Source organism: Sturnus vulgaris, chromosome 2, assembly GCF_052056855.1.
Source record: "Sturnus vulgaris isolate bStuVul1 chromosome 2, bStuVul1.hap1, whole genome shotgun sequence".
Lineage (NCBI taxonomy): Eukaryota > Metazoa > Chordata > Aves > Passeriformes > Sturnidae > Sturnus > Sturnus vulgaris.
Window position 1 is genome coordinate 38,386,647 of NC_142244.1, and position 27,968 is coordinate 38,414,614.

General features: G+C 44.6%; 1 protein-coding gene across 2 annotated transcripts in view; it reads right to left on the bottom strand.

Annotated features, from left to right (window-relative positions):
• Positions 1 to 4,771: 4,771 nt before the first annotated feature.
• ME3 (malic enzyme 3) overlaps positions 4,772 to 27,968 on the bottom strand; it is a 116,975-nt gene continuing 93,778 nt past the window's right edge. For both annotated transcript variants that reach the window (XM_088159331.1, XM_014875750.2), the window contains exons 7-14: positions 21,437 to 21,546; positions 10,193 to 10,290; positions 8,907 to 9,020; positions 8,134 to 8,239; positions 7,439 to 7,581; positions 6,398 to 6,571; positions 5,863 to 5,961; positions 4,772 to 5,046 (exon numbers count right to left, since the gene is read on the bottom strand). In XM_088159331.1, the coding sequence (XP_088015457.1) occupies positions 4,885 to 5,046; positions 5,863 to 5,961; positions 6,398 to 6,571; positions 7,439 to 7,581; positions 8,134 to 8,239; positions 8,907 to 9,020; positions 10,193 to 10,290; positions 21,437 to 21,546 (1,006 nt within the window). In that variant the 3' untranslated portion in view covers positions 4,772 to 4,884. The remainder of the gene's footprint in view (positions 5,047 to 5,862; positions 5,962 to 6,397; positions 6,572 to 7,438; positions 7,582 to 8,133; positions 8,240 to 8,906; positions 9,021 to 10,192; positions 10,291 to 21,436; positions 21,547 to 27,968) is intronic.

Below are 27,968 nucleotides of genomic sequence, written 5' to 3' on the forward strand. Positions count from 1 at the left end.
TCAAAGCATTAGTGAAAAGGATACAGAAGTTTATTGTAAACTCTTTTTGTTTTCTGACTTTCTAAATAAACTGCTTTTGGCAGCAGTGCAAAAACTGAAGGTCATTCTGCACTTAGTGGCAACAGGAGGAAAAAGGTGGTGGAGCAATTCCGTAGAGATGTGCAAGAAATTCAGATGAGGCTGTGAGAGTTCAAGCCTACAAGCCTGACTATATGAAGTGAGAGCTGGGAATGCTTTCAGGATAGCTTTGTGTCAGCCAAAGAGGCGGGTGAACACTTCCTTAAAATCTGGTGATGTTTTTAAGGCATCTACATAAACAGCCAAAAATAGAGTGGATTATAATGAGCGCCCTCTCCCCAGTTCTCTGTGGGTAAAGATTGGCAGGAGATTGCTGAAAGGCAATGCTATGAAGGATGAAGGTGTTTTATCATATTTTTCAATACCTCACTGTAACCCTCATTATCCCCTCCCTTTCTGGCAAAGAACGACTTCACCAGCCTGCAGGATTTTAGGCTTTTATGCCTTTTGTACCCCCTCCATATGAAATGTAAATGTACTGTCAAAGCCTTATCTTTAGGGTTATGATTGTAGTCCACAGACCTATGGTTGTCCAGAGATCACAGACTCAATGTCATTGCATTGCTGTTAGTGGAATGTATGTTTAATTGCTTGAATTGGCCAGTTTGGGATTTGAGGAATAGGCAGCATTTCCCAGAGGATCCTTCATCTTTCCTTCTCTGAAATGGGGGAATCACATCTTATTTATACAATCTGTGTCACTCTGCCAGAGGCAGCTAAAACTGTAGGATTTGCCCTGTGCTCCCTCCAGGTATTCCCCAACAAGGTTGGGCATATAAGAAAATGTGGACTGGTCTGTACTGAAGGAAGGAGGAGAGGATTCAGGATTTGTAATAATGGGTTCTGCTGTGCCTGTTAGTGCATGTTTTGTGTGCTAGGATGTCTCCTGGTGGGCATTTTAGGCTGCTTCAGCCTTAGCAGCTAATTGTAATTCATTCTGTGGGCTCTGCTGAACAAATTCTGGCAAATCCTGCTGAGCCAGATGAAGAGGTGACTGTCTCCATTTTCCTGTCTCCATGCCCTGGCTCTTTGCTGTAGGTGCCATTCCTTAGCTACATGCTGAAGGGAACTGTACCTGTGCCTCTGTTATTACAACCTGTGGTCAGTGCCCAAGTGCATCCTCAAGGGAGGGTTTAGAGTGAAGTGGGGACAGTTTGGCTTAGCCCAGGAATGGCTGGAGCTCAGCTCAGCCATTTTAGCCACAGCTAAGTGAAGACATCTGCTGTCAGACTGGGAGTGAGTTAAACCTAAAACAATGGGCAACAAATCACTTTATTGGTAGCTGTAGATGGGGAATACAGAGTGCTCTCTCTTGGAGAAACTGGGCCTAATTGTTACTAATTTTATTTTTGTTCAACTTCATAAAAGATAGAGGCCCACAGCTTCAACCCTCTGTACCTCCACAGTGAAAGCTCAGTGAATGATTTTTAATTTTATGTTGCCACAATACTCTTCAAACAGAAGAATCCTCTGCCTGAGAAGCTGCTGGACCAAGAATGGTGTCACAGGAAAGGTGGTGGCCCAGATTTTGTCCCTTTTTTTAAATTGCAGAATGTGATACAGGCTCTTCTGTATCACAGGGTAAATGAGAAATTATAGGGACTGATCCCCATGACTAATTTAAATGATGTAGCTGACATGACCCTTTCTGTCTTCCAAACCTCCTAGTGAAGAGCTTGAGCTTGTGCTGAGTGTGCTCAGGACTCTGCTCTGGGTTCAGGTGGACACAATCAGGGTGGCACTGAGAACTGTCCTGGACCCTCCCTTAGCATGACATTGTTATTTCCTTCTCTTCCCATCTCTCTTTGAAGTGTTCAGCTCCCAAGCTCACCAGAATGCTTCTTTGGGTATTGAGGCTGAGCACCCTGAAAGCCAATGGAGCTTCATAATCAGTGCGTGAGATCTCTGGACATCTCAGTGATTCTCAGACCAATCTGCAGGAGTTACAGATTAAATAACATTTAGTTAGTGCTCTGACTGCTGACTTTATGAATATAGCCTGGGTGACTATGAGTTGAGCTGGACTCTGGCAGATCTTGTTTCAATAATACCAGCAGTGTTACAGTTCCGTGATCAAATCCTCTTCCATGCCAGCAATCTCTTCCCTACCAGTGGTTTGTCAGCTGGATTTGTTAGGTCTGGAGTAAACAGCCCTGTTTTTCTCAAGATACAGAAAGCAGAGATCAGAGGAGTACAACTGGGTATGAAGTTTAAACGAGGAGAAATTCCATCTTTCTACCACCATTTTTCATCAGTGGGTAACTAATAAGGAATTTTTTGCATAGAAACACCTCACAGTAGAACTGGGCTTCAAGTAACAGCTGTAATTGCTTCTGTGCACTCCAATAATTGCATATAAATCAATTACCACCATTTTAGGTATTTGAACAGCTCGGTCTATGAATGAAAACCTTTCTTTCCTGTTTAATAGCCAGACCTTTAGCTTCTTTGTTTATCCACATATCTGGGACAAATGATTCAAGCTCAGTCATTAATTAGCGATTTTATCAAGATTTTCCTTTCAGGATGGAAAGGTCATCACATCCTTGAAGTGCCAGCAAAACAAATGTCTGCCATTTGCACATGAAGTCAGGGCTGTGAGGAAGAAGCTTCAGAACACGACTTAAAAGGATAGAAGCTTAATTTGGGGTGGCTACGTGTAAGAACACGCATGGCGTTCCTAATAGAAATGTGATGGCCAGACATCCTGACTTTCTTCCTAAAGTCTGTGATTAATACTTTTTATGGCTTAGATGACCCTTAATGCCTAGAGCCAGGGGACAGAACACCAGGCACAGGGGCTGAAATAAAAAGTCAGGCCAGAGGAGGATGGCCCTGACTTCAGTATAATTTATTTTTACTGTATTGTCCAGAGCCCCTTGGGCTGTCAGAGGCACACATTGGTTCCTGGATGCTCCTGGAGATAAGCCAGTACTACAGCCTGTGGCAACTCCAAGCAATGCGTTTTCTTGGCCAATACATGGGCCTTGCCAGGGGAAGAGGAACATGTTTTACTACAGGAAAAATGCTACCTGGCTAACGCAGACCAACTGGAATTATAAATAAGATAAATTTTGTTAAATAAGAGGAGAGACGTGAGTGATGAGGCAAAGTGAAGTGAAGGTTTTTTCCTGGCAGAGGTAATTCAGGTATCAGGAAATTGCCAGGTGTAGCATCATATTTGGATGACACAATAATCCTTTCTGAGCTTGAAGTAGGCATTAATACTGCCACATTGTTACATGTATTTATATCTTTTTCTTATGTTTATGCTAGTTATATCACTGGTTTCAGATTACTTCGTTTTTCAAAGGAAGGAAAAAAGAACAATTTAAGAATGGAGACTTTTCCTGCTGCTGAGAGAAAAACTGGGAGCACAGGAATCCAAAATGAGCTGCTAAAAACTCCTTGCTTTAAATTAGAAAATAAAGCACAGCAGCTAAAAGTCCCACACTATTCAACTCGAGTTTTTCCTACACCAATTCATTCTCTTTTACTAGTTGATGTTCCTTGTAGGGCAGATGCCCAACAACTCCAACTCCATTAAGTATTTCCTCTGCGGGAGACTTTTCTTGTACAAGACTGGACAAGAAAAGAATATTCTCTGCCACTGCTCGAGTCTCTGGTAAAATGTGCGGTACAGCCGACAGGACGTTCTCTGCTGGGGTAAAGCTGTGCACAGAAGTCCTCTGCAGCCCTCAAGTGGTTCTCTTTGAATCCTACACGGTGGGAACGCGGCTGCCGGCTTTGGCAAGGAACTCGCAGGGTGAGAGCATAGCTTTGGTCCCGTAAGAGGCTCCCACCCAGCTGTGCTCCCCCGAGCCCCACCTTCCCTTCAGCCCCACTAGAGCAGGGAGTGTGTGCTGGAAGAGTTGCCAGCAATCCCTCTGTACTTTCCCCGTTATGGTCAAGAGCACCCATCCTGCTGGGACAACATTTGATGAGGCATGACAATGTCACAAGGCTGAGGGAGGCCTCCCTGGAACTCTGTGACACAGAGAGACTCCCAGGAGAGCCCTTGGCTGGTGGCAGCGCTTCCTTAGCAGTGTCCATCAGGAGCTGCACCAATGTGATGGCTGTATGTGGTTTTGGGGGTGTCCTGGTCTCTGGCTTGGCTGTCCCCTATGTGTCCCTTCACTCTTGTTCTCCTGAAGGGTCACCTGAATTGAGGAGGGGAGGGGGTCTGTTGTCCCCACGGGGTTGAGGGAGGTTTTGGGGTTTGTTTCCAAACCATGGGGTATTGCAGATGACAGTGCCAGGCTGTGTGACCCATGCACTGGTTTGGATTGCTTGAGACTCCCCAACATCAAGGACTTCAGAAGCAGAAAAAAGAGTAATGCTTCCCAAGTGTGCAACTCTCCCAGGGCAATGCACACACTTCCCATTGCATCCGGAGAGCCACAGGCAAAGTGTGCCTGTCATGTGTGAGGGGTGGCCACCTGGATTCGAGCTTCTGTGGGTGCTCTCAGTAGCAATGGGATTCTGTGCTTCTGAGGTGGCCCAGGTAGCTTATCCCAAGGCAGCTGAGAGCAGGCAGTATGTTCAGCCATCAGCAATCAGCAGTGCTGACTGACTGGGATGGGCTGCAGCAAGTCTGTCTCTCTCCTTGGAGAACCCACTGCCCACCCTGGACTCCATTTTATTCCCTACTGACATGCTCCCCCAGACAAAAATCAGTGGCGAGTAAAAAAACTACTTGGATTAATTTACTTTTATCATTTTTCAAGCCTGAAGGTGTGTTATATCAGCAATGGCATGGGCCACAGGAACTGATGGCAAAAATGAGAGAACAGTTCTCACAAAACATTATATATTTTGTGTGTGCATGGCTGTGGGGGGCCACTTATAATTGTCAAAAACAAATGAATTGTATTCAGAGCTGTACACAAACTGTTTCACAAAGGTTTCCTTGTCTGCTGGCTCAGGGTACCAAGAAGCGAGGCCTTGCTTGTAGGCCCAGTCAACAATCTGCAAAAAGATAAGCAAAATGAGCTGCTGAAACAATGCTGGCACGTTATGAAATTGAAACCAACTGCAGTTTGGCCCCGTCTGTGTTTTCCCTCTTTCTTCCTCTCAGAATTATGCAGGTTTTTTTTTTTTTTTCTCTTTGTGAGTCAGCTGCACTTCACCCTCAGCTGCGTGAGGGAATGCAAGCTGCCTGCAAGGAGTGGCTGGTAAGAAATGCACCCCCGTGCCCTGGCAGAATGGTTGAGATGTGCAGGTGAAGAAGGAGAGCAGCCCTTTGGCCAGCTCTGCTCACACCTGTAAGCTCCTCGACCATGCTCTGCATCTGTCAGTAGCTCTGATCAGGCAAAGGAGATTATCAGTGAGTGTCTCTGAATTACAGGTCTGATGTATACAGGGCACCAAACCCATAATTAGACAAGTCCAGATCTGGAATAGTATTTATATGCTTAGGTCCCAACTAAATACAGGAGGAAAAGTTCCAAAATAACAATTTGGAAACTAAAATATTTTGGCGATTTGAATCATGTTTGAATTTGACTCTAAACCTCATTTTTGAAGTGCTGAAGACTCACAGCTTCAAGCAATAAAGCAGAGCTTTGTGAGCTGTGAGGCAACCAGAATCAGAATGTATGTTTCACACTTGGGTTTTAATGATGGAAGAAATCAAAGCAGCAATTATGGCCAGAAGAATTCCTGAGAATGACTGCTTTAGACTTTAGAATAAATTGAGTTTAAAAAACACAAAATAAAAATGATTCCAGGGCAATTTCTGCCCTCCCTACCATGAAAAGTGGAAATAAGAATGGAAATACTCACTTTCACAGCAATTTTGAGAGACACTTCTCTGATGCTGGCCAAGGGGGGATAGAGTCTTCCTTCTGCAAGATTCTGCTCTGTCACCTGGGCAGCAATAGTCTAGAAAGAAAAGAATGGTGGTTTATAGGGATGGTCTCAAGCAGACTCCATATTCTCTTACATTACATGGCATGTGGCTGAAACCTCAGCAGCATCGGGGCTGGGACTAGTCCTGAGTGGGAACTCGTGACCTGTTCAAACAGGTGTGCACACATTTCATCACAGGCTTCATCACAGACTGGAGCCAGAGTGGGGAAGTGCTGTGTTAGGGCAGCAGGTGTGGAGAAGGAGAACTCTGTCATGGCTCCTGCATCTCTGCAGGTGTAATGGAAGCATGAGCTTTCCACGAGCCAGGAGAAGGCTGCAGCTTTTTGCTGAGGCTGAGCCATTTCCCCTCCATGCATTGTCCTGGGCCAGGTTCTTTAAAACACCTGACTTAGATACATGTGCCTCTTATCATCTTTTTTACAGTATCAGTTAAATGTCGGTTGGAAACCTCTGCTGTGAGGAGAAAGATTTCATCAGAGACGTGCCGGACCCCGCAGGCAATGACTCCCAGTGCCACTCCTGGGAAGACGTAGGCGTTGTTTCCTTGGCCAGGGAAGAAGGTCTGTCCATTGGGCAGGGTTACCTTTGGGAACGGACTCCCACTTGCAAATATTCCCCGGCCCTGACCAAAGAGAGAGAAAAAAGCACTCAGATTGGGCAGAGAAGTCGGATTTCTGCTGCTCATCACGGTCTGTGCTCAGGGGACTCTGGTGACAAAGTTGCCAAACCTCAGTCAGCAGAAGCATCTCCACCAGAGCCACCTCCAGCTGACACTTTGGGAGAACCCACACCCCCAGAGCCAGGATCAGGGCCATGCTGAGGGCCACCAAGCACCGAGTGTGTGCTTGTACTGCAAGTGCTCTGATCTTGCTGAGCGTGACCTCTCTATCAACCATCTATGGGGTGTGAAGAGAGACTCATGGGGCATAAAGGTCGGGTGCTGTGTGATTGCTCTGGCCATAGGCAGGTGGTGGGGAAGGCAAAAAAAAGAGTGAGACAAGGGCTCCTCTCTCATACCAAGTCAATCCACGTGACTGTAATTCTTCAGTGACATTGGGTCTAAGTTGTAAGTGGGTGTAAGTAAACAACTAGACTGGCATAACACAGGGGACAGAAACCAGAGATGGGATGGGACATCTCAGACAGCTGTGGGTGAAGGAGGAAAGCACTTTCTTTAGAGGATCACAAAGTAATTCAGGCTGGTTGGGACCCAAATTCTTGCTCACAGCAAGCTATGAAATCAAGCTGGTTTGCTCAGGGCTTTACTCAGTCCGGTCCTGAAAACTTGCAAAGACAGAGACTGCATGAGCAATCTTGGGCCCTGCCCTGCTCCACCTCCTGCCCCTCCTCACACGTGAAAGTTTTTCTTTACGCCCAGCTCGGGTGCGTCTTATTCCAGCTCCCGCGGGCTGTCCCTTGTCTGCCAGCACGCCGGCCGTGGTGTGTGGGCACAGCCAGGGCGCCGTGCTCCCTTGCCGAGCCGCGGTACCTGGGTGAGGCGGTAGCACTGCTCCGCTGTGCACTCTGCTTTGCTCGTGGGGTTGCTCAGGGCGAACACGATGGGCCTCTCGTTGAAGGCTGCCATGTCCTGCAGCAGCTGCTCGGTGAAAGCGCCCGCAACAGCCGCGACACCTGGAACAGCAAGCGCAGAGTGAGGCGCTGCTTCCCCACTGTGCGACTTCAGGGCATCGGGCTGCTCCCTCTGGCACTGGTAAATGAACTGTGGGAGGGAGCTTCACCTCTGCAGATGTAGGTGGCAATGCTACTTTCTCATATAACAGTGAGATTAAAAGCCCTCTGCCCCGCCAGGCAGAGTGGGCACCAGTGTTTGGACAGCCTGACTGCAGCACTGTGACTCCCAAAGACCTTCCTGAGGTGCCTGTTGTCATCCTCGTCCTGCCCAGCCTGACAGGACCAAATTTGTTGTTTGAGAGCCTCAGATCCTGCCTCCCCCAGCACCTCCCTCTACAGCTCTGTCTGAAAGAACTCCTACAGCTCCAAAAGTGAGGAAATTTGTGCCCCGTGGCTAATGCAAAAAGGATATGGAGAACTCAACCAACAAAATGCAGGTGAAAAAAGCTCATTTTGTTTTGACTAGGAGAACAAAAGGAGACGCTGGAAGAAAGACAGAAACTCTTCTAAGAATTGAATTTATATGAAAAGGTCATATAAAGTGAACTCCACCTATAACTGCTGTAGGCTTCACTTTTTGCACAACTTCTTCCAGTGTGTCCACACTGGGGTGGTCCTGGGCAAACATTTCTTTCTCGTGGTTCAGGTGGCTCCTGCCCTGTGAAGAAAAAGGAGTCAAACTTTGGTGAGTTGGCAAAAGGTGGACACATAACATAGTAGTTCATCTTCAGCTCATTTCATCTCTCAGTCCTCTGCCTAAAGCAGATTCCACATAGCAGGACCTTAGCATCAGCCAGTCAGGCATCGAGCAGTTGGTGTAATGTCACCCTGCATTGGCCTCTGCTCCTCTCCCCCACCAAAGTACACTGACTATGTGGAGGAAGGACCCGGCTGCCATTCACTTTTACATAAAGCACAAGTCTCCTCCAGTCTGAGGAGGGACAAGGGCAGAGGCCCTGGGTACACAGTGAGTGCAAGAATGGAGCTGGGCCAGGCTGGGTCACTGAACAGGGCACAATTCTGCTGTGATAATGCCCCATATGATGTGCAAGACTTCCAGCACTGCTTGAGGCCATGGCCAGCAGGGTATCCTTCCACTTTAGAGGCCCAGCCTGAAGCACTGCCTTTAGGGCAGCCAGTGCTGCTGGCACACTTGTCACCATGAGATCTAGTCCTCTGAAAGCAGGAGCAGCAATGCTGACACCAGTAAAACTGCAGCCTTTACTTCAGGGCTGAGCAGGGGTCCAAGGTATCTGCCTGCTCTGGCCTCTCTAGCTGGCAATGGATGGGAGGTGAGTGGAGCTCGGCTCTGGAGACAAATTCACCTTCACAATCAGTCCCTTGGAGTCCACCATCCAAATTTTTTTTATGGCATCCTCTCGTGAAACTCCTTCCTTTTCCATGGCCATGAGGATGAGATGAGCTATGCCCATTGCAGCCTGGAACAGATTATATAATCACGTCATTGGGATATCATTATCTTTTGGGGGAAGATTTTAAATGAGAGATGGATTGGGTCATCACTCAGCACTGCACAAAGCAGGGAGACTTTCTGCTCCAGGGTTGTACAGTGCCAAGCCATGGGGCTGATTTTAGCATTGTAGGTGCTGCCATAAATAAAACCCTTCACAATCATTCAGCAGAGCAAGCTGCAGGTGAGGCTAAAGAAGCAGAGGTGGTACCTTGACAAGCAGGGGCTGTTTCCATAATTTAAACCAGCTTCTGCAGGGGAGTAAAAGAGGCAGACACTTAAAAAATGGTGGTGGCAATGCCACAACAGAGGAACTCAAAGCCAATGCTGCATCTGAAATACAGCCATGAGAAACGTCTTTTCCCATTCTTGCCTGGGAAATCAGCCTGGGCATGCTGTGTGTTTGTGGTCCTACAGCCATGTCTTCCCAGATGGGGACTAACAAGGCAGGAGGGGCTCTGTGCCACAGAGATGGTGACCAACACTGACATGTCTGCCAGCAGGGGTGGAAAGAGAGCCAGAGAGCAATCTTTGTCTCAGTGAGGGGTAGACAAATAGACCCTCCCAAAGTCTCACAGGTGGGTGAGAGCTGAGACAGGTCCTGGACCAACACTTTTAATTCATGGACCAGGCTTTGGAGGGTTCTTCTTCTTCCTCTCTCTTTGAGCAAGGTGCCATACAGGCAACCTGGCTCCTGCCATGGAGTACTATGACTGACTCCAGATAGAAAGGTTGTGTTCTTAAAGGTCTTTCAGTCTGAGTCCTTTGGACTCCTCTGCTAAAGAAATTCTGGTTTACCCTAGACATCAACCCTGAGAACTCAAACCAGTCTCCTTAATCTTCCTGCCTCATGAGGGACTTCCCTAAAGGTACTTAAAGCCCCTCTGACACATGGGCAGCCTCATAGTATCCACGGAATCTGCCCAGGACTTGTGGGCCAAGAGATCACTGAAAGACTGTTGGTAACTTCCACACATCAGCAAGATCCACCTGTAGGGTCCAATCCTGCCCAGTGACAAGGAACCTGCTTCTGTGCTTCAGCCTCATAAAGCCAAACCTTGCAGGAAGTTTCATAGCTGACTTTTCTCTCTAAATTTGAAGACGCAGCATATCAAGCTACAAGCTTAGGAACATTCCTACCTCTCCAGCTCCCAGGAAAACAAACTTCTGGTCAGAGAGCTTGTTCTTTGTGATCCTTAAGGCTGCAAAGATGCCAGCGACTGCAACAGATGCTGTGCCTGAAAGAGAGAAACACCATGAGATGGACATCCTGGAAAATGCATTGTCTACCCTGCAGATATACTGTCAGAAACCTTGTGGTAGGAATCATTCTCTTAGATCCTGTCACTGGAGCATCAGAGTGCCTTCCCTATGCTGAAATATTAACATCCAAATTCTCCTGCAAGGCTGGAGAACACAAATTTTCCTCCATGTAGAGTCAAAGGGACAGCAAATCCTAGAATGCCAGAAATTGTTAATACCTAACTTGAAAGGGTTTATGATGCACCTGACTTCTCTAAGGTCACATAAGATTCCTGTAGCAGAGCACTGGTTTGAACTTGGGTCCCCTTGTCAAAAAATCCTCTGTGATCATGGAATTACCATCTCCTTCTCCTATTTACCTTCATAGCCCAGCATCACCACAGCCATCACATCCTGCTGCTAAACATTAAGGAATCATTGAGATTGAGAGCAGGAGTTGGTCCCAGATTAGTGAGAAACAATGTACATGTTTTCCAGTAAATGGAGCAAAGTCTTGCTGTATCACAGCTGCAAGCCTGCAGCTTTTCATGCATTAAGGGGGGCAAATGTCCAGACTGAGTAACCTGCCTTTACCCCATATAACTACACACAAATCACATGCAACATTCATCTAATGCCCTCTCCCAGGTGAAAGAATATGGTGGAAATAAATCAAATAAGGCACAGGCTAATAAGGATTCAGGCACTGGAAGTATCCCAGCTCACCTGGGCAAGCTGGATGCAAGTGTTAAAGGGGACCTGGGAGTGAAGGAAGAAGTTTGATCATAGAATGCGTAAAGTTGAAAAGGACCCATAAGGATCATAAAGTCGATTTGTTTCCTTCCTTATTTGAAAGCATATCAGTTTGGATATGCCCTAGTTTGGATCTGTTCCCAGTTCTAGTGCTGGTTTCTCCATTCCCATCTTTAGAAGCTTTGTGAGAAATCAGGGAGACCACCAGTAACGAGCCTTGTGGGGGTGGTCACGGCTGGGGCAGGCAATGACCACTTTTAGGCTAATACACCTGATTTCACCAAATTCCCAGCACTTCCTATTTTTCTGGCCATGTAATCAGCCGGTGTTTCAGTGTTTCAAGTAGCCAGAGCTTCACTGAGGATCTCTGCAGGGTCCTTAGGGTCTGGGGTGCTGCAAGGCATCAGGAACTTGCAGGCTGAGAAACAGCAGCTCCTGAGCAGACATGATCACAAGCAGTGACACCAGCAGATGGAGCTGCCTCATTCTGAAGGACGCAGAAAACAAATTCAACTTTACCTAATCATTTTCTTTAGTGCAAAAGCCACAGACAAGCTAGGAATATGCTGGTATATCACTGGGGAATGATTCACGCTCTTATCATTTCCTAGCAAGCAGAAAATCTAGTGGAAGCACAAGTACTCTGCCAAAGAAGTAATTTTATCAACATGATTTATCTTGTTTAGGGAATCTATATAAACTACTCTGACAAAGGAAATCTTTATAGGCCAAACCAGAAGTATTTGTCAGTACAATGTGAAACATTCTGTGATTATAACTCAGATGAATTTAGTTCTCCAAAAGCTAATAATTAGCCTCTCTTAAGAGTACTTCTGGTTTAGCAGAGGTGACAGCAGCCCTCCTGCAGCAGATGTGGTGTCCAACTGGCACACTGGTAACAGAACGGCAGCATCACTTCATAGAACCATAGAATGGTTTGAGTTGGAAGGGACCTCAAAGACCATCGAGTTCCAACTCCCCTGACATGAGCAGGGACACCTTCCACTAGATCAGGTTGTTCCAAGCCCCATCCAACCTGTCCTTGAACACTCCCAGGGATGAGGCAGCCATGACTTCACAAAGGCACTGCAAGCATTCATGCCTTAAACACAAAACAGACTAGACTGATGGTTGATAGCTTAGTAAGCTTCTTTCTTGCAATGAATCACTTGAGACGCTGACTTCTGCACCAAGGACGAATTCCCTTCATCAGCTCAGAAAAGTTTTTACCATTACATTTCCAGACCCAGACCATCTGAGTTCAGTCAGTTTAAAAGGGATCTGATGGAGAGGGAACCAGTCACTGAGCACCCTGTTGCTTCAGTATTAACATATGACACAACTGAAGGAAGTGTGCAAAGGATTTCCTCTAGCTCCTCCTGCACCAAATCTCTGCCTTTTAATGCTCTCTTTAGAGTAGTGTATTTGCCTGGTGAAATTCCACTGGACTAGGAAAATTACAGAGGAAGATAATGATGGTCCAAGAAATTGAAAAGAACACTGGATAATTGCCTAGTTTTTAGATTTTGTGTTTTATGGGTGTCATATAACCAGTCCATGCTCATTTTCTGTGTTATGGTGAGTCTATAATCAGCAGGACTGCTTGGCGTGCTGCCATGACAGATGCTGAGGATGGGACTCCTAAAAAACGTGTCTGATCCTGCTCATGCTCATAAGAAAGCAGCCATCTAAACTGGGTCCAATGAAATGCACTCCAGAAGAGTCACTACTACATGTTTTTTAGAGAGACAAGGTAACTGGAATACATGTAGATACTTCTGTTGCAGACATCTAATCTGTGTAGGAAGAGATTTCACCCTGTAAGTCTGAACTACAAAGAAATGGGAAGAGACCAGGGTTCCCAGTTTTCAGCAATGCCAAGCTTGTGACATGTGGTAGAGTATGGAGATCTATGTGTACACTGACACACGTTCACACACTATCTCCAAGGCTTACTTTGCCCAGAAATCCCCAAATCCCCGTGTGTTAAAAACATTAAAAATCCAGAAGTGAAACCATTACAGTGTCATGGTGTGTCAGGTCACAGCATTAGCAGTGATAGATGCCTGGAAAGCATTGAAAAGACTGAAATGTAACTGGAGAAATATCGTGTTTCTCTTGGTCCTGACCCAGGCAAAACTGCTTTATACCCTGTGATTGTCAAGAAGTCTGATGGGACAAATGCTGGTATTTGCAAACCCACTTAAATGGGAAATGCTCTTGAGAGATTCAACAGAGAGAGGTACTTGAGGTACTTTTTAAAGGTGTCACTAGCAGGAGTTTGACAAGTGGTGTGTATGGAAAGAAAGGGGGCATGGACTCAGTCTGCAGAGCCTGTGGGACTGGGTGTGCCATTACTCATCCCCTGCACTTGTACTGCAGCTTTGACTAACAGCAGGGCTCTGTTCAGCTCTGCCACTCCTAATCCTCCTCTCTTGTTCCAATGTGTTTCTAATCCCTCCACGTCTCCCAAATTGCATCTCACTCCCATTACTCAAGTAATAAAGTTACTGTACCTTGGCCTTAGCACAGTATTTTTCTTTGATAATTACAATTTCTGAGCACAGAACAACAGAGTATCTCTGCGGAGAAGAGTTCACAGCTGTTTCATGTAAAGAATTGGCTAATCATTGTGCTTCAGTTCTAAAAGAATCACAAAGTCAGACTGGGGCGGGGAACTCCTCACCATGGCAAGAAAAAAACAGCCATCCTTCAACACGTTGGTCTGTTTTCCAGAGAGAATATGTGCTGCTATTGTGGATAACTGCTTCCTTAAGTAATTAGCAAGAGCCAGCTTGGCTGGTCTGTATCTGAGATGAGATATGGAGGAGTACAGAGAAAAGAAAGGAAAGTGCTTGCAAACCATCCTGTCTATCCAAAACTTAAAGTGAGTGCTAAACATGATATCACAAAATAGCAAGCAGACCGCGGGACCTCTCTGGGAAATCCACAGCAACAGAACAGGTAGAAAAAAGAGGCATTTAGAAATAAGGCACAGTCAGGAACATGGCCATCTTTGCAGGAATCAATTTCTGACACTCAGGCACATTAAGAATATCGTAAAACATTAAGGAAAACCCTGCGGCGTTGATGTTCCACTTGTACTACTGCAAGTGAGAACAAGCTCCAGTAGATGTCAGTGGAGGTACGCTGGAGCACAACCCGAGGAAAGGATCTGCTCCACAGTATGGCATGGGAAAGGCTGCAGCGGAGAGGTTCCCATTCCCGGGGACCTGATCCTTCCTCAGAGCGGGGGGAGCAGGCAGAGGGGCGAGCAGCTCTGCACATGGAGTGACAGGAAGCACTGCCCGAGTCACCGGGCAAAGCGCTGCCCAGCGCCGAGGTCAGCGCTGAGCCGTGGGTGCCAGCAGCCAGTGGCTGAGCAGCGACATGGGGCAAAGTCTGAACCATGGGGGTGCTGGGGGACAGGAGTCCTCTCGTGCTGATGGCTGGCACTGCCCTGTCACCTGTCCCAGAGGGCTCACTGAGCTGAGCTGAACATCATCACCATGCTGAATCCTTCCAATAGCAGCAGCAACGGGAACGTGCAGCCACACCACTCACTGCCTGTTTCTTCACACAACACCTGTGTGAGCGATTCCCCCTTCTCCACAGTACATTGGTGGAAAAGATGACCAAATTCATCCTGATCTTCTATTTTTTACTCTTCACCTGCTTACACTTCGCCCTGTCAAAACCATGCCAGTATGAGGGCCCAGGGAACAGCAAACTCTAGTTTAACAGCTCCAGCAAAGGGCAGCCAAGGAAATATATCTAAATTTATGGATGAGGAGGAAACCTAGGGCTTTTCCAAATTCTGGTTCACATTAACTCCCTGCAGCAGTTCCACCCATTACTGGAAAGCAGAGTGGAGCTTGTCCAGATCCACTCCAAATGCATATTCAAAAGTCAAGCACAACAATGCTGGAGCAAAAAACTGCTTAGTGTTTGCAGCTCAAGGTCTTCCCCTCCATAGATGTGGGCTAGTGTTACCCTTTCCCCAGAAGGCCTCTGCAAGACATTAAGAAAATCAACTTGAAATGGTGCAGAGTTAGTCAACCAGAAAAGCAGTAAAATGCAAGGCATTGATGCACAGGGAGGAACTTTACTGTCTTCAGGGTGACCCAGAATTGATGGTGGCATGGAGAAGATCTGCCTGACAATGGAGAAGCCTAATGAGACCATGTCGAGGTTTCTGCTTTTAATCCTTCCACTGTAAAGTGCTTGGACTATACTGTGCATGTCCTTAATGATGGGTTCTGACCATGGCAGCAGTGCTCTCCCTCCTGCCTGTAGGGTGCCAGCCTGCAACCACTGTGCCAACGCAGGCTGAGCCCCCTCGTGCACCCACATGGGCAGAGGCTGTCAGGGAGCTGCCAGCACTCTGCAAGAAAGCATCCCCATCCCCATAACAGCACTGGGGACTCTGCATGCTGCTGCATACCAACAAGCTAAACCAGGTCAGAGCACTGCCCGTTCTTCTCTTCATTTTTGCCTCTTTAGCCTGGACTTAAAAGATCACAGACAGCTTAACACAGAGGTGACCCATGCAGTTCCTCACTGCAGAGGAGGAGCTGGCAGTGGCATCCAGTGAATGAGCAAAACAGCAAACAAGAAAAGCGGAAAAGGGAAGGGAAACAAATGTCACAATTCCCAAAAGTGACAGAAGATATGGGCCTGATCTTCAGAGTGCTGAACTGATTAAGCCCAAGAAACTGAGGCCCATTTACAGCCTGGAGCCCACACTGTTCTGACCTGGCTTGTGTAGCAGTCAGTGTATGAATTCAACACAAACCCAGGAGCTGGCCCTTACAAAGTTAAGGCAGCAACACCAAGGGAAAATGCAGCAGCCTCTTCCTCTGTGGAGCACAGCAGGTCCAGAGGGACTGCAAATAGTGAACCTCTGTAGGACTGAGAACACCTCCACATCTATCTCCAGGCTGGGGAAATCCCCAGGGAAAGCGTGCTGCTCAGGAGCTGCCTGGCAAGACATTGCCTGCTTTGTTCCACAGTTCAGTATGGTCCCTCACTCCCTTCCTATTGTGCTTCCCCCTCCTCAGCTTCCTGTGATAATTACCGATGCATTTGCCACGCCAGCTGAAACAACAAAGTAAGATACTGTACCATTTTAATCCGCTGAAATTAGTAACTGCTGAGCCAAGAACTCTCACTTTGCCTGCTTCTCACAGCACGTGGAAATGTGCCTGTGGAATAGGCCTCGTTTGCACATGATTGATTTCCAACTTGCCCAAGTGTTTGAAGCTGCTCAGATTTGTGGCACTGGAGTCAGCCTGTTCCCAGCCTCAGCTGAGATCTGGAGCACTGTTGCTTCAGGCCAGGCACTGCTTCCTGAAGTGTCTTGGGAAGGTTATGAAAAGGTTATCTGCTAGGATAATGAGAAAAGGTGGTTGGTGGGTCAAGAGATATTTTGAGGATCATCAGCAGTCACACATCCTACAACCAAGGGGAATCATTGCTCTAATGACTTGGAAAAGGCTCAGAGGTGTTCTGTGAAAGGGGGGACCTGAGCATTGCCCACAGACTACTTTAGATAACAGGCTTTATGCTTTTGTGCACTGTTCTCTTTGCCCTGCCTGTATGTGTGCAAAACTTTTGAATGACACAATTAATTAAATAACACATTAAAGACTTCTTCATTTTTTCTGCAATTCTGACTAAACTTGCAGAATTACTTCTGCTGTTCAGTACTGAGTAAACATCTCAAGAGGCAGCTAAGTTGGTCAGGTATGATTTGCCTTGGGAGATCCGTACTGTTGCTATCCAACTTCATGTTCCTAGGTGCACTTCCAGAAGACTTGTTTTGTAATTCCCAGATACTGTAGTTAGGCTAGCTGGGCTAAAATTTTCTGGATCTTTCTTTTTGCCTTTCTCGAAGATAGGTGTGACATTTGTTTTTTTTATTTTTTTTAGGAATTAGGAATCTCCTCAGTTATCATAACCTTTCAAAGGGTGGCTTTGTAATGTAATATGGCTGTTGGCCACATACCTCAGATGAATCCTTAGATGCATCTCATCAGGTCTCATGGACTTTGTCTCTTGAACAATCCCAGCTAAATAGGCAGATATCCATGGAGACGCTGTAATTTTGCATGCCTAAAGTTCTCATCATGGAACTAGAACTCTGGGTGCTTTCCTTGATCTGCATGATCAGAAATAATCTCCCAAAACATCCTTATAGCCAAACTGGAGAGCTACAGACAGAACAAGTGGGTGAAAAAGCCCAGGCTGGGCTGCTGGGCTCAAAGGTTTGTGGTCAGTAGTACAAAGAGGCCAATACTATTGAAGTTCTCAAAACAATATGGATTATAAAACAGAGTTCATTTCCACAAAGTTCATGGATGATTACAAATTTGGGATAGTGACTGATGTCACTATCTATCATACTAGTGGCAGTATGACAGTCATTCACAGGGATCTCAGCAGGCTGGAGCAATGGGCTCAGGGAAAACTTGTGAGGGTCAGCAAAGGCAAATGCAAAGTCCTGCAGCTTTGCAGAAGAAAACTCTGGGGTCATGGTGGACAGCAAGTGGAAGATGAGCCAGCATTAAGCCCTTGTGACACAGAAGGCCAACAGCCTGCTAGACTGTGTCAACAGTAGGTCAAAAAAAGTGACAATTTTTTCTATTTCAGCACTTTGAGGTCATCCCTAGACAAGCATGTCCCATTTGGGGCTTTCAGCATGATGACAAACTGGAGCAAGTCCAGAGGAGGGACACAAATATGACCAAGGTATACAAAAAGGACTGAGGAGCTTGGGTTTGAAAGGGCTGGAGAAGACTAAGAGGCATCTAATTTCTGTTTACAAGCACTGGTTGGAGTGTTTGTAAAGAGGCCAGATTCTTCTCAGAGGTGTACAAAAAAAGATGAGTGGCAATGAACACAAGTTGCATCTAGCAAAATTCCAATTAGGTATTAGGTAAAAAAATGCACAAGGAAGATGAGAAAACTTTGGAACGGGTGGCATAAAGAGATTGTGGATACCCATCCTTGCATATACTGCAAAGTATTTGGCTGGACAAGGCTCTGAGGAACCTGAACTAATATAAGACTTGACTCTAAGTTTGAAATCACCCTTTATTCGAGAGAGGGCTGGCTGATGTCCAGACGTCCCTTCCAAACTAATGTCTTCACTGGCTTTTTGAAATTTCTTGTATGAAGCAGAAATCCAGAGATACCTGCTTCAAGGATTCACTGGACTTGACAACTTTATAAGACTTTTAGGTTGTCTGTTTTCTGTTTATCACTGTGAACAATTACGTGGAGTAAAGTTAGAGGAAGAAGAGCAGGAGCTAAAGCATTCTCATGTACCTCTAATGTTATGTGCTTCAGAGCCTGCCCTGGTACTTCACTGGGAAAAAGGAAGAAGTGACAATCAATTTTCTCCCTTACAGCTGTAATTGAAGCTGTTGCCCCTTGCATGAACCCAGACAGAGCTGGGAAAGGACTGATGTCATCACCCCCTTAGAGGAAGGAAAAGCACTCCTTCAACGGGAGCTCCCACACTTGGGCACTGTGAGCCAGCTCCTGCCTAGATCCCAGGCTGATGGCTTTCAGAATAAGCAACGAGCACTGTGAGCCAGCTCCTGAGAGCTCCCAGGCTGATGGCTTTCAGAATAAGCAATCACCTCGTCCCAGTTGGTGGTACCTGGCAGACATCCCACTCAGCATCAGCAGGCTGGCTCCAACTGGAAGGGGTCTGAGTCACCTTCATTCTCTGGGGTTAGAATGGATTTGGAAATACAGTAATTTCAAGGACAAAAAACACAAACAAACAAACAAACAAAAAAAGTAGGTATTAATATTTTAAACTGTTTTTCATTTTGTGTAGGCCCTGGGGCAGCAACAGGGAGGCCTAAAGGATCTCAAGGGAAGGAATTTATACCTTTTTTCCTCATCTCATCTGGGTGTTTATGTGTAGGCACACTGCATCCAGAGTCCCACTAACCAATGGTCAATGAGTTTAAATTAGTGTAGCTCAGGCCTGATCTAACTTGCATTGCTTGTGCCTAAGATGTGTTTTTAATTCAACATACTTAAAACATCCCAGCTCAGAAGTTGGAATAATTCAGGCTTCAGAAGGTCTGTTCCTGTCTCACTTGAGTAAAATTAATCAGGCCTGCTTAAACAAGGCTTTGTGTAATTCTCATTAATCATTTAAACACCACTTACATTGAACTCTAACAGTTTTTTAAGTAGGTGAGCCATGAAACATCAGCACGTTAGAAAAGAGAGAGTCTAAGGTACATCCAAAGAACAGGAGGGTGTAAGTGAGAAAATGCCACCCCTACCTTTCTCATATCATCTGAAGATACAGAGGCATACATTAGGGTGGGTAAATCAGACTCCTCGTCCCAGATTGAACTCTTTTATCTCTGACATGACTCCCAGACACAGTTAACTGAGTAGATTGATGTTACTTTAGCATTCTAAAGGTCCTCAAAACTGACTACAACCTTAGCTTGGATTTCCCTTTTCTTTCTTACAGCTCCATAAAAAAGCCTAATCAGGTTCTTGCTTCCTCTGACTCATTGCTTGTTGTGCAGAAGCTCAGCAGGATTTCTTTACTTATCTACTACTGAGAAACCAGTGCCAGCAAAATGCTTTATTTGAGAATATAACCATGTTTTACTACAAAGAGGTTAAATCCTACTCTTTCAAAAGGCAGGACTTGAAAGAATTTTCAGGGGACTTGACAACTTCCATGCACTATGACATGCATCTAAGGAGGGAGAATCAGATAAGGTTCATTCTATGACAATACTGTTTTACAGCATCCTCCTGAATGTGGTTTGCTGCTCTGGGGCAGTCATTACCAGGAACTGTCTGAGGCATTCAGCTATGACCTGTGGCCAAAAGAAAATTATAAAAAATAGTCTCCTGCTTCACAATCAAAATCTGTAGTTTAGCTTTAATATTCTCTTTTTCTTCTCTGTATTATTAAAGAAACCTTTCCAATTCACCAAGAAACCTTTGCCATTCACTCCAGTTCTGCCAAGAAAACCTACATCCAGGCCCCTGATGTGTGATTTGCCACATCACCTGGCCTCTTTTTGACTGCTGAGTCCCCTTCCACTTTCACAGGGAGCAACTAGTCCAAAAGAAATCTTTACAATATTGGCTTCTTATTAGGGCCCTCATCTGCCCATCTTCAGAAAAGTCTGAGTGCTTGGTTCCCCCATTCAATACTTCAATTAAAAAACTCCTGGGTTTTCTTTTTCTGTGCTTCTCTCTCCACTGGAAATTTTTGGAGTTGGCAAGAAGATGAGTTTTCTTGTAAAGGCCTATCCATCTGCCCTTCCCTGAAATGCCTTTAGCTTCTCTGCTTCTAAACCCTCTTCAGGAAAAGGTCTTTGATCAGGTCCATGCATCCCACTACACCAACCATATTTCCCCAAACCAGGATCTTACTCCTTGTGTCATATAGGAAGAAGCTGCTATACACATTGCAAAACATTGTTAGATAAGCAGCAGATGCAGAAACAGCACTGGAAAGTCTGCTCACAAAAGAACCAGCATTGTGTGAAAAATAACATTGATGTTTCTTTCAGTCTCTTTCAAGTACAAGTGAGGATGAGCCCAGCTGACTGCAAATAATTAAATCAAACTTTGGAAATTCCTCCATGTTTCAAGCAGGACTAGACAAAAGAAGGGATGAAGGGACTCAGAGGAGAACTGGTTGGTTGTAGACACTTGGGCAGATCCTGTCCCTGTCAAATGGGCAAACAGCCCTTCCAAAGGTTCAAAGCAGAGTCAGCATCAGACTGGGATGCAGATTGCATCCCTCTGGGCATTGAGCAATCCTGCTGACTGCTGAGCCTCTCACAGCCTGGAGACTTGCTGTCACTTCTCTTGGACACTGGAAAAGTTATGTTAACCATGCTACAGGAGAACAGATCTGTTCTCAGATTACTGCAGAGTTAGCATCCACAGAGAGGAACTAAGCTGGTTTACCTTTATTTTTGTGCATGTAGTAAAGGGTATAACAATAGAGGGAAAATGCCAGGATCAGCTAATGACCACCTGGCTCATGAAAACGGAAAGCCTTGCATAAGTGTTAAAACGTCATCATTGTTTTTAGCTAAATTATAGAAAATTAATGGAACTCTCTAAGTTACCTGCATAATCTAAAGCATATGATCCATTTTCTCCCTTGAACATTTCTGCAATGAACAGCCAAATTCTTAAAAACAATGGAGACTCACTTTTCAACTCAGATGGCTGAACTTCTGTTTATATTTTTAAATGCTTCTGTGTAAACTCTAAAATTTGTCAGCATCTGACTACTGTATAATAAACAGTCTTGTGATATTAACCACCACTTCTCATGACAAGGTGAAGGTTAAATTTGATTTTCCTGACAGTACTTACCCTGAATATCATCATTGAATGTACAGTATCTGTTGCGGTATTTATTGAGGAGACGAAAAGCGTTAGCATTGGCAAAATCTTCAAACTGGATCAGACAATTCATGCCATACCTGCAAGTTAAAGGGAAATTTCAAATGGATAATTGTATTTATACAACATAGGACAAGATGGTGTGGACCTTTTACCAAGACAATGGAGCTAGAGACTCTAGTGCAGAAATAAAAGTGTCGTGACAGAACTGCAGCACAGTAACAGCAAACAGGATCACGCCCATCCCAAAGTCCACACACTGAGAAATTGGAGTCACCAGGATTAGACTGTATTCATAATTCAAGTGGCTTCTTAGTATGCATACTTATATACCTATATATACATGCATCTTTGGACTTTTGCTATGAGAAATTTTCAGTGGTGTATTTGCAGAGGAGCTTCTCAAAGCAAAGGAGACATTCAGTGTTGCAGCTGCCACACTGCATTACAGCAGATCTGACTGCAAAGGGGACACTAGCTAGAGGGACACCACCAGGGGCCCACTTCAACTGTAAGTGGCCAAGAGATGAGAAAAAAAAATTTGAGAAACACTCACTCCACACCCATGGAATGAGTATTTCATGGTGGGACTGAGTGGCTCATGGTGTGAATTCACAGCCAGACTTCTGTGCTTTGGAAATGTTTTTCTCCACTGAGTTGTTTAGTAGGAAACCAGCACACAATGACAGCTAGTGACCTGTAGAGTGAAAAGGCAGAAAATAATTGCAAACTTTCCATAATTGTCCAGTAATTTCTAGCAATTTCAAGGAGAAGTGTGCAGTTTATAAACTGGGTAATATTCAGACTGGTCCATATGTATACACATTCAACAGTTTGTATGACTCTAGGCTGCATTAAAGCTTTGCAAATAAAATCTAAAAGGGCCATAAGTACTCGTTTCTTACACATAAATGTGATAGGGCAGTGAGAGAAACTCAGGGAATGAACAATGCAACTATTAGCAACCTCTGGGCTGCAGGCAGGTGAAGGGGCTCTAAATAGCTGAACTTTGTTAGAGGTAGCTCACCTTACACATCTTCTATTCAGACTTTCCTCCTTTGCCACTGAAATCTGTGGTAGAACACTCCTGCTTTAGCATAGAAACTGATACTGGATATAACATACTCCATTTGTGAACTGTGGCTTCTGTCATGAAAAGGTCTTTTCATGACACTCACAGTGTGGGCAGTCAGGATTTCCTAGGAGGGCCTTGAATTTTTTATTATTATTATTTTCCACTTCAAACATATCTGTCAGTAAGGAGACAATGATAAGCACACGCATTGTGCTCCTTCCTTTGTCCATCATGAGAATCTTGATAAACCTCCTGGTCTCCAAAAGGGACAAGGGTTGGCTCTAACACTTGCTTCCCATTATCTGTGTTTGCTTTTAGGAAAAGGACCACAATGGGGACAGAGTTTTTAGTAGGGCCTGTAGCAACAGGACAAGGGGTAATGGTTTTAAACTAAAAGAGGGTAAATTCAAACTAGATATAAGGAAAATATTTTTTACAGTGAGGGTGTTTAAAGACTGACACAGGTTACCCAGAGAGGTTCATCCCTGGTAACATTCAGGGTAAGGGTAGACAGGGCTCTGAGCAACCTGGTCTGGGCTGAAGATCAGCTTACTAATGGATATTCCTCTTATTCATCATTTGGATATACAAGGAAAACATGGCTAAGAGGGAAATGACACAGCATCCAGAACAGCTGCTAATATCTCATAGCAAAGAATTAGCAAATCTTTATGCAACTTCAGTTGCTATAGAAACTATTTCTCTAACACCAGTCTTATTTACTGGTGTCACTGAGGAAGTGATACCAATATCAACATTACTGACTGTCTTAACAAAATCAGTGATCTCAGTCAGCATTAATGTACATGTGACCAGCTCTGTGAATTCCTTCCTCACTTCACATTTGTGATCTGTAGCATGGGGCAGTTACTTCTATTTTCATCTTTGATCCCTGTTTATTAAGCAGAGCACAAAAGAAGTATGGGAGCTCAAAAACACTTCGTTTCTCTTTCTGTCCCTCAGTATGACAGGACAGTGCTGCAGTGCAAGCTCTTCTCACTAAGGTATTTTTTGAAGTACATCTACTGAGCTTTTTTAAAGTATGAACTCAATTTTTGAGCTTATGTGAGCCTTTGCATAATGTCAAAACTAAATTTTTCATTCATAAAGACCACAAATTGGTCTGATGAGTGGATGCTTTAAATGAAAGAAGCAAGTATTTTGGATTCACAGTTAGAGGGGAATCTCAGATCATGACCTTTGTCTTGAAGGGCTACTCACCTTACTGACGTTTTGAGAGAAATTTAAAGAGCTTTGTGCTGCCCAAAGTCACTGAAATTAAACACAACTAGGCAGCTGACTTACTGAGCTGTCTTAGAAATCTACCAGTTAATCTTGCTGCCCTTTTCTAATGGTACTTTGGTGGCTGCATGCAGTGCTCCACCCTAGGGTGACCTGAGCAGGCTAAGCATAAACTTAGCAAGGAGTTTGAACATACCAGCAGCTGGGGCCATGTGCAGTAAGATCATTGTGAGCATCAATATGATGAGTCAGTTCTACTGTCCCTCCCTCACAGCACAGCATCTCAATATTTGTGTAATTCCTTTCATCCCAAAGGAATTCAGAGCACTCTACAAAAATATTTGGGTAGCACTCAAAAGTAAAATGTAGCCAACTCGGGATTGGAACACAGAAGTCCTTTAATATGCAACAATGCTAAGAAAAAGTCCAGCTCAGGTAAGAGGGTGGAGAACACTTGGTACTGCAAAGGGAAAGGGTGTCCAGAGCTGCTACACGTATTGGAATCCAGCCAATAAAATGCAACACAGAATGAGATTTCTTCCACTACCTTTACACATCTAAAAGTTGGTTGTGTAATGCCCAGCTGTGTATTGCCCATCTGGACAATTCTGACTGTCCTCTCAGACCATGGAGAGAAAGGGCATATCCAGTAGAAACTTCTTTCAACTAGTCTAAGTGCAAAACAGAAGTAGATAACATCTCTGGAGATGCCTCTTTCTTCAGAATATCTGTGAAGGCAGAGTAAGATGACCAACCTGAATTTAGATATCAAACTTTAGACACTTAAATTAGGAGAGGTAATCTAATATTATCTAATTATCACAGTCAGGAAGATCTTGTTTGGAACATCTTAAATATATGTCATGCACCTTAGGTCACTGGCTTATCACTCTTTCACTGTAATACTGTGCTGCCCTTCAATGTTTGCAATTTCTCTGTTGGTGTCTGCAGAAACTGCCCTGCTCCATCCCTTGTGTGTGGTGTCCAAGTGGTCCCCTGTCAGCAAACACAGAAATACTTGATGGAGTGACTTATCCTGGCTGTCTTCCCCCATCATAATATTTTCATTTAATAATGAAAACTGATTTTGCAAAATTGTGTTTAATTGGAAACATTGTATTTCCCAATAAGAAACAAAAATTAATGAATTCCTTTGGAGGAATCATTTCTAATGAGGTATGCTTTTGCTAAACTTTCTGTTCTGTTTAATATGTGACATCTGATATGGATGCAGTCCCAGTTAGTATGTACATACTTGCTGTCTATAGGTACAAGATGCCCTTTAATAGAAAAAGTGTTTGTAAAGTGAGTATTTGAACAAAGATTTCTGAAGATCCCTTCCAAGACGTTTAAATATTATTAAATTTGCAGCAAGAATTGATGCTGGCCCTGCAGAGAGATCTTCCAAACTGCTGTGATAGGAAGAGACTCTTGAGGTCAGTCTGCTTGGCTGGTTGTCAGTTCTCAGAGATTCTTCCACTGATCCATGTGACTCATCTCCTAACTCAGCTGAGAGCCTGAAGGAGATTTGGAAGCAGATCAGCAGGTCACATCAGGACTGAATGTTTTCCAGTCCAGGAAAGTCATGGCCAGCTAAGGTTGGCTCTCTCCAGCAATATCATCCTGACTGTCAACGATTCCTCTTCTCTAGAGCATTCGATGATCTTTTTGGCAACTGGGACACGAGTAGTTAAACATCCAAGATCTGACTGCCTTTATCTACAAGGAAAGCTCAAATGTAGACCATTAGGATTTCAGACTGCCAAGGTACATTAAAACTGAGCGAGTGCCATGGTCCAGTGTGGTTTCTCCCATTTCTCAGTTCTTTATCTCCCTTTCAAAAAAGGGAAGGTTGTATTTTTTGAATGGTTTTGGGTTCAAAGTGTTGCCATTCCTCTTGGGCACAATGCAGTTTGCATTTTGTGGGATCTCTGCATTCTGTGTCTCCCTGTGGAACTGGAGCTTTCCCCTCAGCATGAGTCATTCTTACATTTGCAGGCTGTCAAGTAGGATGCTTGGACAGAGGTGTTTTTGAAAGAATTCAGACATGCTGAAACTTGTAACTGGTTACACTACAAGAGTCATTATTTAATACTGTCACCATGCCTCCTGCTGCCTGCCAGACCACCATCTGGGGGATCTTGTTCTCTGACACCTCTGGAAATAATTTACCCATTTTATAGAATTGGAAACAAAAAGATACACTTTGTCAGTTCTTCCTCATCCAAAAAAATTCACCAGCCTTTCAAGCAAATATTACATTGCTTTCTCATTAGTTTACTTATTTCATGGTTTTATGCCATAAATAATTATGACCTAAATTCTGGCTCTCATACCTTGCAAAAATCTTCCTGTGAAAATAGCCTCACTGGGAAATTCTTTATAGAATGGTCCTGTATACTCATTTTAGTCCAATTTCCAGCCTTTGCCTAGCAAATCTTGTACAAACAGTACTTTCAATGAGACAATATATTATTCATTAAAATAACAGTACAAACTATCACCCTAATGAAGGATGACTCTAGGATCTAAACACACATAATATTATAGCCTATTCTAAAAATTATCACCTGAAAATCTTTATTAAGAAATTATCCCATCTCCTGGAAAACACACAAACATAGGATTCATGCTTTGTTTATTGCTGTATTGTTGTTCTGGTACTGTTACTATCCACCTAGACCTACACAGAACCCCTGGGCTGTGCCATGAGAAATGATGCTCCTAGCAAAGTCTGTATCCCCTACAGAGAATGATACAGTTTCCCTTGGAAGACCACCTGGAACAAGTGGTAGAATAAAAATGTGGACTGTGAATCCCAGAAAAGGAGCAATGATTACATTGCTTTTAAATTCTTTATTCAAGAGACTTCTCAGTTGCGTAAACAATCTCATTATGCAATTTTTTCTTTCATCATTTTTATGTACCTCTTTGAGTTAATGCAAACTCATTATAAGCCATGAAGTCAGAGAGGAAAAAATTCATGAGGCAGCAGTTACCCATTTGAGAGGCATCTGACCAAAACTGCCCAAGTCAGAACTTGAAGGGTGGCCTGAGGACCTGTGCAGTACCTTTGCTGACCAGTATCAAAAGAGCTTTTCATTTTGACAATGAGGATGGAGTATAATACATTCTTACATGCATGCAAAAAAAAAAAATTTGCAAGAAGATCATGTTCCTTTATGGAAAGAATCACAAGAAAGAAGTTCCAGTCTGAATTTAAAAAATTTATAGCACTGCTTTCAACCATTCATGATGCAAAGAATCTGCTTTGAGGAGCTGCAACTCCTTTTCATAGTCTTAGATAAAACCAGGCAGAGAAGAAACAACCTTGCCCTTGTCATCTTCTTATTGCTGCTTGAAACACCAGCAACCAAAGTTCTGATTTCCAAGAAAAATAACATTATCTGTAAAGAAGCCCATCACCAGAAAAATGCCTGGCAAATGCTCAGCATTTAAGATTAGAAAAACAAAGTTCACTCAAGCAAGTAAAACAAGACTAGAACCTGAGTCTGTCTGGTGTCCTGAGGTCACTTTTACTGTTAAATTGTTACTATGATACTTGTCAGGCTTCTCATCAGACCAGCAGTGGTCTGTCATATAATTCCTGGCCACAGGCTAGGGGTCAGTTTGGTCAGGCACCTCCTCAAGAGGCTGAGGGCAGCCCTGTGGAGAAGGACTTGGGGGTATTGCTGGATGGAGAACTGAGTATGAGCCAACAGTGTGTGCCCCCAGCCCAGAAAGCCAACTGTGTCCTGGGCTGCATCCAAAGCAGTATGGGCAGCAGGGCAAGGGAGGGGATTATGTCCCTCCTGAGACCCCACCTGGATCCAGCATCCAGCTCTGGGGCCTCCAACACAAGAAGAATATGGAGTGGGTCCGAGCAGGCTATGAAGATCATCAAAGCTGGAGCATCACTCCTATTGAAGACAGGCTGAGAGTGCTGGGGTTATTCAGCCTGGAGAAAAAAAAGGCTCCAAGGAGACCTTGGAGCCTATACAAACTTAAGAACTCTGGGTCCTAGGTTTAGAAATCCCGTGCTAGGGAGCTGCATCACAAACCCAACAGGACCTGCTGCCTGCCTCACCATCATCTTAGGCCACAGACAATTTCTAACATTGGGCAGGAATCTCACTGGGTTTCTGCCAACATAAACATAGCCACTATGCTCTGGGACACAGAACC